Source organism: Balaenoptera physalus, assembly GCF_965194825.1.
Source record: "Balaenoptera physalus genome assembly, chromosome: 12".
NCBI classification, from domain to species: domain Eukaryota; kingdom Metazoa; phylum Chordata; class Mammalia; order Artiodactyla; family Balaenopteridae; genus Balaenoptera; species Balaenoptera physalus.
The window spans coordinates 68,425,434-68,442,356 of NC_138897.1; the positions used below are offsets into that span (position 1 = coordinate 68,425,434).

At 43.9% G+C, this 16,923-nt stretch overlaps 1 protein-coding gene across 4 annotated transcripts in view; it reads right to left on the minus strand.

Moving 5' to 3' along the window:
• PTPN2 (protein tyrosine phosphatase non-receptor type 2) overlaps positions 1–16,923 on the minus strand; it is a 76,454-nt gene that overhangs the window by 34,878 nt on the left and 24,653 nt on the right. For all 4 annotated transcript variants that reach the window (XM_082415860.1, XM_082415861.1, XM_082415862.1 and 1 more), the window contains exon 2: positions 15,322–15,412. In XM_082415860.1, coding sequence (XP_082271986.1) covers positions 15,322–15,412 — 91 coding nt within the window. The remainder of the gene's footprint in view (positions 1–15,321; positions 15,413–16,923) is intronic.

Genomic DNA, 16,923 nt, shown 5'->3' on the forward strand with positions numbered 1-16,923 from the left:
TACCTACAAAAAACAATGGCCTCAAATAAATAAGACCAGATCCCCAAAGTAACTACATTTCATTTTCTTCAATCAACAGATTTGCATTCAACTATATAAAAATAATTTTTAGCACTTAATTATATAATTAGATCAAGTGCTAAACTATATTTAACACACTTGGAATATTCCAATTCTTTAAAAGACAACTAAAGATACTTCATTACTTAGATTGTGTTATAACAGTTTAGATATACTAGTTTTTAAAAGTGAAAATCTCACAGATTTAGAATTGATGCTAATTTAAATACGTGGAGCACAAAACTTTACCTATATCATTTTGGAGGGAGGGGAAGAGAAACAAGACACTGCGAGAGGAAGCACATGTATAATAACAGAACTAGTGTTAACTCAGAATTCTAAATATATGACAGGCAGAGGCATATGACTGAATTATAACCTACATGCATGTTTGATGTCTAACTAGAGAAAACGTTCTACTGTAAACTGCTCCCCTCAAGGCAATACCAAACAACCATTCTCTCCCCCACTTTTAAACTAAAAAAACTGTTCACATTACCTCCATGTGAAAGAAAATGTTAAATGGCTTTAGTTCCACACATCAATTTATGTGAGATGTCTCTGCTGGATTGAACCCAAGACCTCTGTAAATATTACACGTCATGTGTAAACAGGAAAAGCGAAGGTCTTGTTATAGTAAATCACTTATACTAGTGTTCTCGGAAAGATGATGTCAACAGTCACTTTTTTTTTTTAAACAGTCATTTTTTTTTTTTAACAGTTTGATCACTCTTTAACTGTTATGTGAGAGAGTAAAACAGTCAGCTATATAATTAACAAAATAAAGACCATACGCCACCTAGATAACACGTATCAGAAGAATAATGCATGCTTTTAGAATGCTACACAATCCCTAAAATTCAAGTTCCGCCAAAATATAATACCAAAGGAACGTATTTCCTCATGCTGTAATCACAGAAAGAAGAGAAACCCCGGAGACTAATCATATCTATTGCACAAGTGAAAAAAGCAATTTGGCAAAAGAAGCAAGAATCCATAGGCACTGGGAAGGTTCCCCTACAGGGCGCTGGGAATTCAGTTATCCGGCAAGTCATCCAGACCCTTCCATAAGCCTGGAGAAAGACCTCAGGGGTGTTTTAAGGGTATCTGACACCCTGCCTTCAGGACTTTGAACTGGGTTCACTGTTATTTTCTCTCCAGTGTTAACATCTACACCTGGTGTCACTCCAGCTCATTAAAAACATGAATCCCACACCCCCAGATCCGTTCCCTGGAGCCCGAGTGCTGACCAGTAGGGGAGCAGGGCGTTACCGGAAAGGCACCCCCCAAAAGGAAGGTAATCCTTGGGAAAAGTCTAGCTATTTAGAACTGGCTACAAGTGTTGGCTGAACCTATGTTTTCTCCTCAGGACTGATTTTTTTAAACTTTCAGATACATCTAACATCATTTTAATTCTTCTGTTCCATTACGAAGATTAATAAAAAATGCAAAGCATGTAACTTTTTGATTCAGAAGAGAATCTGTGTAGAGAAAAAAACGTAAGAGTTTCTTGTGTTAAATAAAACATATCACTTTAACACTATCTACCAAGTAAGTATAAACATTTCAGGAAGTGAAACTATCAAAGCCTTTTTATGAGGAATTGTGACTTGATGATTTATATTCTCTGGCAATGATAACAAAGAGAGACAAAGCCTCTTTTCCCACGAAGAACCACTTACTGTCTGGTCTGAAATATCTGTGAGGGTGACATGGGTCCCCTTAACACTTGAGGTCAAGTGTCTCCTCTCCCTGCCCGTCACGACTGGTCAGCCCCAAACCTGTGAACAGTTCACTCCAAACCAAACTTCTGACTTCTGAGTTAGAAAAAAACCCAGGATGTTACATGCTTTCTCCTCTCCCCAAAGCAGCTGATCCTGCCTAAGAACCTCTGAAATGAGACTATCAGATCAGAGTCACACAACCTCGGGGCCATCAGCACTTTATCATCATTTGAAGTGTATGGTTATCCCCCTCTTCCTTATCTTTTAAAGGATCCAGCAAAGGGAGAAAATGAGGATGATTCAAACTGTATTGCATGAGAGGCCACAAATGCAACCAAACCACACCTCACAGGAAATCTGATTTCTCAACATCTAATAACACCACCAGCAGGACGATCAAGAATGCATACTTTTCTCCACAGTGGCATCATCGGGGTGAGGGAAGAAATGCACACCCCATGGACTGCGGCAACGAGCTGGATTAGGCAAACTTCCAACCACAAGTCCCCGCACCTCCCACCCGCAAACAGCCTGTTTTCTGAGAAATGGCTTCATCTGTCAAGAAATGACTGGCTCTAGCTGTGGCCTGAGCTGACAACACAGATTAGCTTCCTCTTTCAATACTGTCACATTGAGCTTTTTTCCCCCATCCCACCCCAACCCCCCACCCCCAGTTTCACCTTTTTTCATTATTGTAAAGACATCTCCTTGTGGAAAGTCTTCCAGGTCAAACAGGAAGGGCTCACATTTATGCTGAGGCAGAGATCAAGAACAATGAACAGAAACTGGGCAGAAGACTGACTATCAGCACAGCTTTAACAGACTTCCTGCTCAGGCTCCATTCTCAATGGGGGACAGTAAGCGTTCGGCACTGATTTCCACACCATGTGGCGCTTCCCGGCCAAGAATGTAAGCATCTGACAGATGTGTCAACTCTCTTCAATCCTACAAGTAGATACTGGAGGCACAAATAACATGAATTTTCTCTCATAAATCAAGCAATGAGCCAAAAGCAAAGCTACAGCTAAACCCCCGTCAGCACTGGCGTGGCCATGTTAGTGGAGAAGAAACAAGCCATCGTGCAGAGGGTCAGCATCTCAGCTGTCTCCTCGGCAAAGTAAAACCATATGAGCTGAACGGTTCCTTTTCTGACGACATAACCAACCACAACGGCTGTGCAGGACTTTTCGCTCCTGGGATGTGTCAGGTGCTCGCTGCTCTCCACTCTCACCCCTCACACCCTGAGTCATGTTGTACACGTTTTGCTGACACTCAGGCCAGTCAAGTCATCAGCCTCGATCGCACCCTAGAGAAGCAGCAGCAGAGGCCCAGAGACGCCCCAGATCCTCCCTGGCATCGCCGTCTACCCTGCTCTTTGCCTCAGGGATGACTTCTGCCTCCACCTCTGCACACACGCCTCACCTCTTGAAGGCCTGACCCAGGACTTCCCTTCTCTGATGGAAGCCCCCCTCCTGCACATCCCCCCCACCAGACGATCTGCTCTTTAAATTGACCACCTTCCACACCTGGTCAACACATACATGCCAGGAGACAGGCAACCAGGACAGAGAGATAAGACATTATTTGTTTCAAGCTTTTTAAAAGAAAAAAAGTCCTATCCGGGAATGAGTCCTAGTGCCGTACTGCGCTGCGCTGAGTATGGTGGGAGCAGGCCAGGGTAAGAGGAGGGGAAGGGGCTTCCAGCAGGAGGAACAGCAGGAAGAGGAGCACAGGGGCCGCCGAGAAGGACCGGGAGGAGGAGAGGCCCTGGCAACTCCGCACGAGCACCTGAGCTTCGAGGAAAGAATGAGCAGCGGACAGAGGACGGGATGGAACGAGGAGGATGGCCTGACACTCGGGCAGTCCCATCCATCGGGGCCTGTGGCACAGCCCCATGGACCGGCCACCAGCAATGCTGTGTGGAGCGCACAGCGGGCTCGGCCTCCTCCAAACGAGGGGCCAGCTGCCTGCACATGTCCACCTCTCTCAATCCATCATGATTCCAAGTTCCTAAACTTGACATGACAGTGTTAACTGGTTAAATTCTGCCTCCGCACATCCCCAAACTGAAAAGGGCCCCTTGAATCCACCCCAGAGTCTCTGAGATGGAAAGAAGACTGGGAGGTGTCCTTACAAAACGGGTAAAAGTCACCACTGCCGCTTAAACATGGACACCTTTCCTCTTCGACAGCATCTATAAAACAAGATGTGGGACTTCCCTGGTGGCGCAGTGGTTAAGAATCCGCCTGCCAATGCTGGGGACACGGGTTCGAGCCCTGGTCCGGAAAGATCCCACATGCCGCGGAGCAACTAAGCCCGTGCACCACAACTCCTGAGCCTGTGCACTAGAGCCCGCGAGCCACAACTACTGAGCCCGCGAGCCACAACTACTGAGCCCATGCTCTAGAGCCCGTGAGCCACAACTACTGAAGCCCATGCACCTAGAGCCTGTGCTCTGCAATAAGAGAAGCCACCACAATGAGAAGCCCACGCACCACAACAAATAGTAGCCCCTGCTTGCCGCAACTAGAGAAAGCCCACTTGCAGCAACGAAGACCCAACGCAGCCAAAAATAAATAAATAAATAAATAATTTAAAAAAAAAAACAAAAAAAACAAGACAAGCCACGCTTTGGTCTCACACAATCAGTGAGCAGCTCACCACTCTCCTTGAAGCTCAGATCTCTCCCTCTAGGAGAAAGGAAGGGAGAGGCAGTTGGGGGACGAATAGTATTTCCCTTTCATCCACAAACCCAGGCCCCTGGAACCCATCCACACTCCTGGGGAGCTTACCTTCTCGGAAAGGGAGACAGCAATAAGCAAAATAATTAAGTAGATTACATGTTATGCAGTAATAAACCCTATGGGAAAAAAGAGCAGAATAAAGGGCAGCTGTGCTGGGAAGGAGGACAGGTTGCCAATTCTAAACAGGTGGTCAGGCTGGGCCTCACTGTGACAGTGACACTGAAGCAAAGACTTAGAGGAGGTCAGCCACATGAATATTTGGGTCAAGAGTGTGCCACGCACAGAGAAGAGTGAAGGCTTTGTGATGGGTACATGCCTCACGTCTGGGGATGGCGACTGCGGCACAAGCCCCGTGAACAAAGGGAAGAGAAGCACCTGAAACTTAGGTTCAGAGTTGAGAGATCCTGTACTGATTTATTAGTCTCAACTCCTAAATCCAACAATCAGAGAAAAGGGGCTTCTACTTCCGTTTTCTCATAGCACCTACGAGCACGGTGTCATAACAATTTAGGCTGGCAAGTGGTCAAGCATTGTTTATACAATGAATTCCAGAAAATGTTCATATTCGAACTGTTAAGCTGTGGTAGAATTTTTTTAGAATCACATGTCACTATTAAAACACTCTAGGGGCTTCCCTGGTGGCGCAGTGGTTGAGAATCTGCCTGCTAATGCAGGGGACACAGGTTCGAGCCCTGGTCTGGGAAGATCCCACATGCCGCGGAGCAACTAGACCCATGAGCCACAACTACTGAGCCTGCGCGTCTGGAGCCTGTGCTCCGCAACAAGAGAGGCCGCGATAGTGAGAGGCCCACGCACCGCGATGAAGAGTGGCCCCCACTTGCCACAACTAGAGAAAGCCCTCACAGAAATGAAGACCCAATACAGCCAAAAATAAATAAATAAATTTTAAAAAAAGAAAAAGAGTACTGCTTTCAAACATTTCAAAAAGGGGGAAAGGGGCAGGTATAAAAACAAACAAACAAACAAAAAAAACACTCTAAACGTCAGCAGGAGATGAAACTACAGCTGACTTGAGAAGTAAAGTAATTTAGCAAAAAACAAGAGCTCAGAAAGCTTCAGGACTTTTTAGTAGAGGCAACTGGAATCATGTGGCCAGATGAGAGAGAACAGTGAGGGAGGCGAAGGGGCGTGGGTGTGGCCCTAGGGTCTGCTCTGGCTCCACTGGCCCCCATGGCCGAAGAAGCCGCTGTGACCTGCACGGAGCAGGGCGGCCCCCGGAGGTGCGGGCCCAGGACCGGAAACCCAGCACTGGTCTCCTGGGCCTCTTTCTCATCCGTTAAGAGGGACCGGCCAGACTACACTCGTCCTTCTCCACTATTTCTATTGACTGACCCTCATTTATACCCTAAACGTGTCAAGTACAGAACTCCTCAAAAATTCCTACTTTATCTTAAAAATTTACAGAAACTTAAAAATTCTACTTTGCTATGTATCTGTATTTTAATATATCAACCACTCCTTCCCCCAGTGCCCGTTCTGAGTATAACGGATGGTCCTGGAGGATGTGCCCGGCTTCCTCACTGACTTAAGGGCTCTCCCTGCAGCCCCGGCGCAGCTCCAACACCAGAGCTGTCCACGCGACGCGGTGGCTACAGGCAGGGCCTGACGTGACGAGGCTCCAGCCCGCTCAGCACCCAGGCCTCAGCCATCGGCGTGGCCAGGGACCCTGACAAGTTCACCACATCCCACCCCCACCTCGCACAGTGCCCTGCCCAGGACCCGATTCAGGAAGGCTGTGAAATCCAGAAACCTGGAAAGACACTGGAATAACCCTCAGACCTGATCCCCGTCTCCTGTTTTGCAGGCATCACTCGTGTGGAGCGGTTTTATCGCGTGTGCAAACTCATGCACCCACCACCACAAGCTCCTCTGTGCCCCCCCCCCTTCAGAGTCTCTTCCCCGACCCTGTCCTGACCCAGTGATCTGCCCTCTCCTGCAACGGCGGCACCATTCCCAGAACGCTGTATAAATGGAATCACGCAGGAGGTAACCTTGAGACTGGACTCTGCTCAGTGGGAGTCCTCTGGGGCCCACCCAAGCCGCTGCAGGGCACGGGGAGCTTCCCACGGCAGGAACAAAAGAACTACGGTGTGTTGACCACTTACCCACTGATGGACACTTGGGTCGTTTCCAATTTGGAGCTCTTACAAACAAAGCTGCTCTGAACACGCATGTTCACATTTCTGTGTGGACATAAGGTTGCAATTCTCGGAGATAAATGTCCAGGAGTGCGGCGGCTGCGTCATATAAGGTAATCAAGAAGCTGCCACACCACGTTCCAGAGCGGCCGCACCGTCCACCATCCTCCGTCCTCCCTGCTGCGTAGGAGATCCAGCTTCTCTCTGCGTCCTTGGAGTCCGCAGCCCTGTCATTTCAGCTCCTCTAGTACATGTGTCACAATCACTCACCACCATGGTTTTAATTTGCTTTTCCCTAATGGTTAGTGATGTTTTTCGTGTGCTTATGTGCCATCTACGTTCATCATCTTCTGCCCATTTCTGAACTGGACTGTTTGGGATTTTTACTGCTGTATTTTCAGAGTTCTGTATATATTCTAGATATGAGTTATTTGTGGTTTATTAATATTTTCTCCCACTCTGTCCTCATCTCTCCATCCTACTAACGGGGCCTTTCACAAAGCAAAAGTTTCAAATTTTGGTTTAGCCCAATTTGTTGATTTTTTTCTTTTGTGGACTGTGCTTTTGATATGTTAAGAACTCATCACCAAAAATCAAAAACGAAGATAGAACCACAGGTCAAAATCCTAACAGTTAATGAGAAAACTTTTAAGTAAAAGAGCTGTCTACACAATGGATTTTGAGAATAAGTGCATTTAGTCTTTATTTTTTTTTAATGATTAAAAAAATTTTTTATTATTAATTAATTAATTAATTAATATTTATGGCTGCGTTGGGTCTTCATTGCTACCCGAGGACCTTCTCTAGTTGCGGCGAGCAGGGGCTATTCTTCCTTGCGGTGCATGGGCTCATTGCAGTGGCTTCTCTTGTTGCGGAGCACAGGCTCTAGGCACGCGGGCTTCAGTAGTTGTGGTACGCGGGCTCAGCAGTTGTGGCGCACGAACTTAGTTGCTCTGCGGCATGTGGGATCTTCCCGAACCAGGGCTCGAACCCATGTCCCCTGCACTGGCAGGCACCAGGGAAGTCCCAGTCTTTATTTCTAAACTTTAGATGTGATGAGGAAGAATGTTAGCAAATATTTATAGAAGAGTTACCATAACATTTAAGTTATATCTATACTTATTCTGATTACTATTATACGATAGTTTTTATCTAAGTGTGCTTAGCAAGAAAGATGACAAGCACATTCTTGTCATGTATAAAAATCTGTTTTCATAAATTGAAACTCTATTGTCTTATAATTCTGAGACTATCAAAATGTTTATTAATTATTTGATTTGTCTGTGAATTTTCTGGATTATCTATGAAGAAAAACACCATATAATTCATAACTGTAATAGTTTTAAAACATGCCCACAGTTCTTTGTGACAACTCTCCCCTCTTGAATCCAGATGGCGTGGTACCTCGCCCTAATGAACAGAATGTGGTGCAGGTGATGTGTGACTTCAAAGGAGAGGTGACACAGGCAGTGCAGCTCCCAGCTAGACTCTAAGGATGCTCACTCCTGCAACTCAGGGGCTACTGGTGAGGAAGTCCAGGTCACGTGGAGATGCCACGTGCAGGTGCTGCAGCTGACGGTTTACCACTGGGTGAGGGTCCAGGCAACACAGCCTGGCCACCACCTGAGCTATGCTGCCTGGGAGATGGTGAGCAAGACCCGCCTGCGTCCAGTCAGCCTTCCGATTCCAGACGTGGCGAGTTACTGTTAGGGTTTGAGGGGGTTAGTTACACAGCAGCAGTTCCCAATCCTTATGCCTTCGTTTCTTATTCTTCTCTTACTGTAGTGTCCGGGATCCAAAGTACAATGTTAAGTGGAAGTGGTACTTGTGGGCACCCTTGTCTTGTCCTCGAGTTTTAAAAAATGTTTGTAACACGTTATCATTAAGAGTGATGGGGGGCTTCCCTGGTGGCGCAGTGGTTGAGAGTCTGCCTGCCAATGCAGGGGAAACGGGTTCGAGCCCTGGTCTGGGAAGATCCCACATGCCGCGGAGCAACTGGGCCCGTGAGCCACAATTACTGAGCCTGCGTGTCTGGAGCCTGTGCTCCGCAACAGGAGAGGCCGCGATAATGAGAGGCCCACACACTGTGATGAAGAGTGGCCCCTGCTTGCCGCAACTAGAGAAAGCCCTCACACAGAAACGAAGACCCAACACAGCCATAAATAAATAAATAAAAATTAAAAAAAAAAAGTGATGTGACTGTAGGTGTCCTCTCATGTTAGTTACAGAAGTTTCCTTCTGTTTCTAGTTTGATACATTATTTGTTTTTAATCAGGAGCAAGAACTGACTTTAAATAATCTTTCTGCATCTATTGAGATATTCATATGGCTTTTTCTCCTTTGCCTTGTTACTAAGGTTAATTACATTTATAAGACTGTCTAATGCTAAGCCACCCTTACATTGCTAAAATAAACTTAATACAGACACTGCTGTATTCAGTTTGCTAACCTTTCTTCAGGATTTTTACATCTACATTCATGAGGTAGATATGCCTGTAACTTTTATTCCTCACTAAACTTTTCTGGTTTGGACATCCAAATTATCTAATAGCCTCACAAAAGGAATTGAGGAGTATTCTCTTTTTCTGTTCTCGGGGAGAGTTTTTATTATTATTAAGACACACCTGTCGGGACTTCCCTGATGGTGCAGTGGTTAAGAATCCGCCTGCCAGTGCAGAGGACACGGGTTCGAGCCCTGGTCCAGGAAGATTCCACATGCTGCGGAGCAACTAAGCCCGTGCACCACAACTACTGAAGCCTGCGCGCCTAAGAGCCTGTGCTCTGCAACAAGAGAAGCCACTGCAATGAGAAGCCCGCGCACCACAATGAAGAGCAGCCCCTGCTCGCCGCAACGCAACTTAGAGAAAGCCCCGTGCAGCAACGAAGACCCAACACAGTCAAAAATAAATAAAATTAAAAAATAAATAAAATAAATAAATAAATAAATATTTATTTATTTTACTTAAAAAGACACACCTGTTACAGCATCTATTTCCAGTGTTTTCCTAGTGGAAATATTTTTTTAATTAATTTATTTAGTTGTCACAGGTCTACTTAGATTCCACACTTCTCCTGTAATCCGTGTTGGTAAATTCTATTTTTCCAGGAGTCTGTTCCATTTCTTCTAACTGATCACATTTATTGCCATAATTGTTTGCAGTACTCTAGGCTTTTTAATTCCTTTTACATCTGTATTGATGTTCCCCTTTTTTCTCCTAATATTGTTTATATGGACCTGTCTCTGTCTTTCTGGGGTTTCTGTTTTGTTTTTAAATATTTACTGTATGTATGTATGTATTTGTTTGTTTATTTATTTATTTAATTATTTATTTATTTAGCTGCGCTGGGTCTTAGTTGTGGCATGCAGGATCTTTGTTGCGGAATGTGGGATTTTTTAGTTGAGGCATGCGGAATCTTTTTAGTTGAGGCATGCGGGATCTTTTAGTTGTGGCATGCGGGATCTAGTTCTCTGACCAGGGATTGAACCCGGGCCCCCTGCATTGGGAGCATGGAGTCTTAGCCACTGGACCACCAGGGAAGTCCCTGTCTCTCTGGTTTCTATGTTTGTTTTATTTTTCTTGCTCAATCTTGCCAGTTTATCAGTCTTATCAAGGAACTAATATTTGGTTTTGTTTGGTCCTTTGATTTCTACTCTTCTTTTATTTTTGTATTATTTCCTTTCTGCTTTTTCTTTTCTTGGTTTTTATTCTGTTACTTTTACTCTAAATTAGGTTAGACACTTAGCACTTTAATTTTCAGCATTTTGTTTTAATACAAACATTTAAGACAGTGTATTTTTTTGCAGTACTCTTTTTGCTGCTTTATGCAAGTTCTGATAAGTAGAATTTTACCTATTGTTCACTTTTAAGTTTCCATTATGATTTCTTCTTAACCCATGAATCATTTAGAAATCTTTAAATCTCCAAATTTATAGGAATTTTAATCTTTTTATTAATAATCTATAATTTAATTGCATTACGGTCAAAGAACATGGCCTGTAAGACAGTAATTCTTAAACTGTTTTAAGAGTTACTTTTACAGCCTAGTCAATTACAAATACTCCACGTCAGTCCTAGAAGAATGTGAATTCTCTAATTGTTGGACAATAGGTTCTATATATAACGTTTTATATATTTTTCTTATTAAATAAAGCTTAACTGTGTGGTCCAAATCTTCTACTTCTTTACTAATATTTTGCTTTAAGAAGTCCGTGAATGGGCTTCCCTGGTGGCGCAGTGGTTAAGAATCCGCCTGCCAATGTAGGGGACTCAGGTTCGAGCCCTGGTCCAGGAAAATCCCACATGCCACGGAGAAACTAAGCCCGTGCGCCCCAACTACTGAACCTGTGCTCTAGAGCCCGCGAGCCACAACTACTGAAGCCTGCGCGCCTAGAGCCTGTGCTCCGCAACAAGAGAAGCCACCGCAATGAGAAGCCTGAGCACTGCAACGAAGAGTAGCCCCCGCTCGCCACATCTAGAGAAAGCCCACACGCACCAACGAAGACACAACACAGCCAAAAATAAAAATAAATTAAATAAATAAATGAAAAAAAGTCTGTGAATATAGAATTGTCAATTTCTTTCTGTAATTCTATTCATTTTTGCCTTATATACCTTGAGACTATTTTATTAGGTGAATACAAATGTCACAGCTGATACTGCCATGTGCATTCAGAGTAGCTATGCCATTTGCTGAGATCTTTTTTAGGAGGTGGGGAGCACAGAAAGCCTGGATGTCTTCCTTACTTCCTCCCCACCTAGCAATTTATTTAAAAAGTGCGTTCTAGTTTTGCAGCAGTAAGAAACTATGGACTATCTAATCTGCCACACTACTGGAATGAGAAGTCCACGTGTTACTTTAAACACTGATGGATGAACCTTGAGGGCATTATGCTATGTGAAATAAGCCAATCACAAAAAGAAACACTGTATGATTCCATTTCTATGAGGCACCTAAAGTGATCAGACTCTGAGAAAGAGAAAGTAGAATGGTGACTGCCAGGGGCTGGGGGAGGGGGGAGGGTTTCAGTCATACAAGATGACAAGAGCTGTCATACAACAATGTGCATACAGCCAACAACACCGTGATGGACACCTAAAAACTGTTAAAAGGGTAAATTTATGGTATGTGTTTTTATCACAAAAAACAAAACAAAACAAAAAACTACTCTTTCACCACCAACTTTGACAAGAGAAGGCTGGTACTTCCTTTTAGATCAAATAGTAAACTGGGATTTCTACAGTCAAAGCAAATATAGTAAGGAATATTTCAAAATCTGGCAGCTGTCTCTAACAGTACAAATACAATTCTCAAAGTGATGACTACAACCTTTCTTTTCTCAACCAACCACCTTCTGGCTGATCTCTTCTACAATTACCTCATGGTTAAGTGAGACAAATAAGGCATCTTCTCAGTCATGGCAATTATACAAAGACTGTAGACTTCTTAAAATTCTTTCTATTTCAAAATACCCCTCTTTGGGACCTGCCTGGCTATCCAGAGGGTAAGACTCCGAGCTCCCAATGCAGGGGGCCTGGGTTCAATCCCTGGTCAGGGAACTAGATCCTGCATGCATGCCACAGCTAAGAAGCCCACACACCACAACGAAGATCCCGTGAGCCGCAACTAAGACCCGGCACAGCCAAAATAAATAAATAAATAAATATTAGAGGAAAAAAAACCCCCAACAAAATACCCCTCTTTGAATATGTACCTCATATTCATACCTCCAAATGTAGTTTCAAGCTGAGCATATAAGAATCACGTAAGGAGTTTGTTTAAAAATACATTTCCAGACTTGATGAATCAAAATCTAGAAAGATCTGTGATTCTGAATTAAAAACAAACAAACAAAAAACAATTCCTTTTGATTGCTTACAAACATGTCATTGCCTGCTTTGCACTCAGTATTATCTATGTTTATTTCCTGTATTGGTGTTTAGAAATTCTTTATATGAAAAATAATTGCTGGTTTAAAATAGACTATTTTAATAAAGTAAAAAAAAAAAAAAATTATCTTAAAAGCCGCCCCTAACTCCTTAAGCAGAGCTGAGCGCCTCTTCTCGGCTCCACCAGCACTGCACCATCTCCTGACACACAAAGCACAGCAGGCACGTACACACACCCCTGCCCCCCGCCACTGCACGTATGTTGTTGGCAGGCAGGGCACGTGGACTCACGGTCCTCTCAGGCACAGCGCAATGGCGGACATGCAGCTGGTTTTCAATACACATTTTATGAACCAAGCCAACAACTGTACAGGACTCTGTATGGAAGTGATGTAACAACTCTCAATCAAGAAAGGTATACCAGCATCACCTCAGGAACTTTGAAAAAATACCTATTCCCAGGTCCACCTGGATTTAGTGGGAGTCACCAGCTCCATGACCTCCTCTCCTGTGTGAGGATAACACCCCTGGGAAGTGGTTGTTTAGATGGTATTTGCAGGAAGAGGACTTTGAGTGAAGTCGGTCAAAGAAAGAGGAAGCCTATTCCAAACAGGAATGACATTCGAAAACTGTTAAAAACAGGGCACATTGGTGCCAAGTGAGTCACCAAAACAAACAATTTGTAGGAAAATGGCTACAAAAGACCTTGTATGGTAACACTAAAGCACTTTAACTTTTCATAAAACTGAGGAGCACTACTGAAGACAGGAGTGGAGGACAGACCTGCATCACACAGAGATTGCTCTGGATACCGTGTGGGGGTCGGACTGAGGTGGGAACAGAACGGAGACTAGTTAAGAGGCTGCTGTAATAACCCAGGCCTGAACCAAGCCAGTATGAACAGAGAACAGATTTGAAATATACTGTGGAAATGGAATTATAATTACTTAGTCACCAACCAGATGTGGGAGATGAATGAGGGAAGAGAGGTCTGAGTTTCTAGCTGCAGCAAGTGTGCAGCTAGTGGTAGCCCTTACGAACATGGGGATAAAGCAGAAAGCACAGATTAGGGCTGGGACTGAGGGACTGTGGGGAAGGAATTCTGAGCCTGAGGTGGCTATAGCACATCAAGACAGAGAAGTGCATAAGTGGGTCTGTAGCCGAGAATAGAAATGTAGGCTGCAGATGAGATCTGGGGTCAGAAGCAGAGAGATGGCAACTGAACTCACAGAAAATGAGGCCACTCACACAAGTAGACAAGGGGGAGACAGAGGCACAGACAGAGCTCTGAAGACAAAGACAATTGAGGAAGAGAAGTTCTGAAAAGGCGTGATCAGCCAGAGAAGTAACAGCAAAATCAAGAAAAATATGGACTTAGGGAAGGAAGGCATGGTTGACAATGTCGAAAGTCACAGAAGGATAAGAAAAGACACCGATGGAAAGTCCCTCATTGCATTAGAAAACTAGAAAGCGCACAGTACTTTAGAATAAAAGTTTCAGTGGGGAGGCTGGGGTAGAACCATGGCTGAAGAACGCGTGGGTGATGAGAGTGGAGAGACAGACAGGGTGGTGCACGCTTCTAAGATTCTCTGTGTGTGTGTGTGTGTGTGTGTGTGTGCACACGCCTGTGTCTGTGTAGGTGACAAAGCGATAGCTGGAGTGCGATATGGGGTTTGAGGTCAGAAGAGATTGGAGCACATCTGAATAATAAGGGAAGAGAGTTATTAGAAAGAGGTTGAAGCTATGAAGAAGAGAGGTGATGGTGGAGCATGAGGCCCCTGAGGAGGCACCCAGCATCGAACACAAACGCAGCACACCAGCAGCCCTAAAGAGGATGCCTACGCTCACCCACTGAAACCAAACATGGGGATCCTCTGAGCAGTAAGGCAGCCTAATTCAATATCTGAAGGTGGGATCGGTCAGAACAAAAATAAAATCACTTGATGAACACATTTTTAAAGCCCTGGTGTTACAACTGTTCACAAAACCCTGTGTGTGTGTGTGTGTGTGTGTGCGTGCGCGCGTGCATGTACATGCACATGCACAGCAGAATCTAAGTCCAACCACAGGGAACTGTTACATAAAGATTGACCTCCCCAAAGCCACTGTGGAAGCCACTAAAAGACTGTGTCCACGACAGGAAACGTCTACAACATGCGGCCACAAGGGAGAAAAGCTGCAGGTCAGTGCGTGCAGGATTCCAGCTGAATTTAAAAGAATGTACACACACATTTACACAGACAAATACCAAAAGAATATAAACCCAATAGTATTTGCTTGTTTTTAAATGATGAGAGTTTTTCCTTTACACACTTCTATGTTTTAAAACTTTTCAAGTAGTAGTGAATACACACTACTTTTGTAATTCGGGGGAAAAAAACAAATTACACCAATAAATATTTTAAGTAAAACTTATAAAAGCTATGGAATAATATGAAAAGAAGTAGATATATATGACTATACATACACACATATATGATTACAATTATTTTGAAAAGAGAAAAATCATGTGTAAGAAAAAAGGATGGTAAGAAATACATCAATTAATGGTGGCCATGTTGGAAGAGGAAATAATTATGGGCAATTTTCCTTCCTTCTACTATTTTATGCCTTGAAAATTTTCTTTGAAGAACATATGTTAATATGAAAAAAAAAAATCCCCATACTTACCAACCCCGACCCCAACCTTTTCCACCATGTCCCGCCTCCTACAACACACACACTCACACCCCCCACAAGTACTTACATGGGCTTACATCTCTGTATCTGTTTCGATTTCTGTTTTCTGGAAACTTGGCCACTCTATGAGGATAGTCATGTGACTCACTGCGAATTTCCTTAAAATAACAAAAATATATTTTAATTTAGGATAGGTCAAGTACTATGCAAAGCACATCATCGATGTGATCTCATTCAATTCTCACACCAGTGGGAAAGATTATCTTCCCCATTTTGTATGTCAGGGGTGACAGGCTTTCAGGGGTTAAATGATCTACCAAAGGTCCCAGAGCTAGTAAGCGTGAGACCCCAGGACTGAACCAAGGTCCTTCAGGCAGAAGGCTCTGCTCTCATACACGTTCACTGCCCTGCCATGTTCAACACCTACAGCAACGTTAACAGTTTATGTGACAACTGATGCAAAGGAGGAATCTAAGGTTACCACATCATACTCAAATTTCCAACTAAACTCTCTGAATATTATCTACCTATATTTCAGAGCTTCTATCTTAAAATTTTAATCTATTTCTTTATCTTCATGCCATATAACTGTTACTTTATTCTGAGCCCAGGTATTCTCAAATTTTATTTCTAGAGCTACAAATGCTCATTTTAGGACCCTTATGGTTCTTGGTATTCCACTACAGAAGAAATTCTGTGCCAGTATGCCTGCACTAGGCACTCAGCTACTTGCTGTATCCATCATGACCAGCTTTTTCTCCCAAGTGGAACATTATTCTGAGAATTCAGGTAAAAACAGAAACATACCAAAAAAAAACCCAAAGAGTATGCATTAACAGAAAAAATTAATTTGGGCTTTTGCTCACACTACCATGCCTGGAGAAACAGTATTTTAAAAGTTAGGCACCAAGACTTCCCTCGTGGTGCAGTGGTTAAGAATCCGCCTGCCAATGCTGGGGACACAGGTTCAAGCCCTGGTCCAGGAAGATCCCACATGCCGCGGAGCAATGAAACCTGTGTGCCACAACTACTGAGCCTGCGCTCTAGAGCCCGCGAGCCACAACTACTGAACCCACGTGCTACAACTACTGATGCCTGCATGACTAGAGCCCGTGCTCCGCAACAAGAGAAGCCACCGTAATGAGAAGCCCGCGTACCACAATGAAGAGTAGCCCCCGCTCGCTGCAACTAGAGAAAGCCCGCGCACAGCAACGAAGAGCCAACTCAGCCAAAAATAAAATTAATTAATTAATCCATTAAAAAAAAGTTAGGCACCAGGTAATTTTATAAATTAAGCATAAATAAATTATTCAGATAATTTTCCTACCGTCCTGCCTGCCACCACCCAACAGCCCTAGGACAGGTAACTTTCTAGCTCATATTTTTACCCAACGGGCCTTCCAATACCCAAGAGTAGGGAACAAAGACCACCTCTCGGTGCAAGAAATCACAGCCTCTTTGTGCAAAAAGCATGGGGGTTCAACATATGTTGGTTCAGTCCTTTTGGAAAATGCAATCTGCCACACACACAGGAACAGAAACACACACATACACGTTACAATTGTTGCTACTGACTTTTTAATGCTACTCTCACACCCAGCAATCTTGCTAAGCTCTCTAACATTTGGTAGCTGGTTCTGAGTCTCTCAATACCAGCAAACAGTGATAA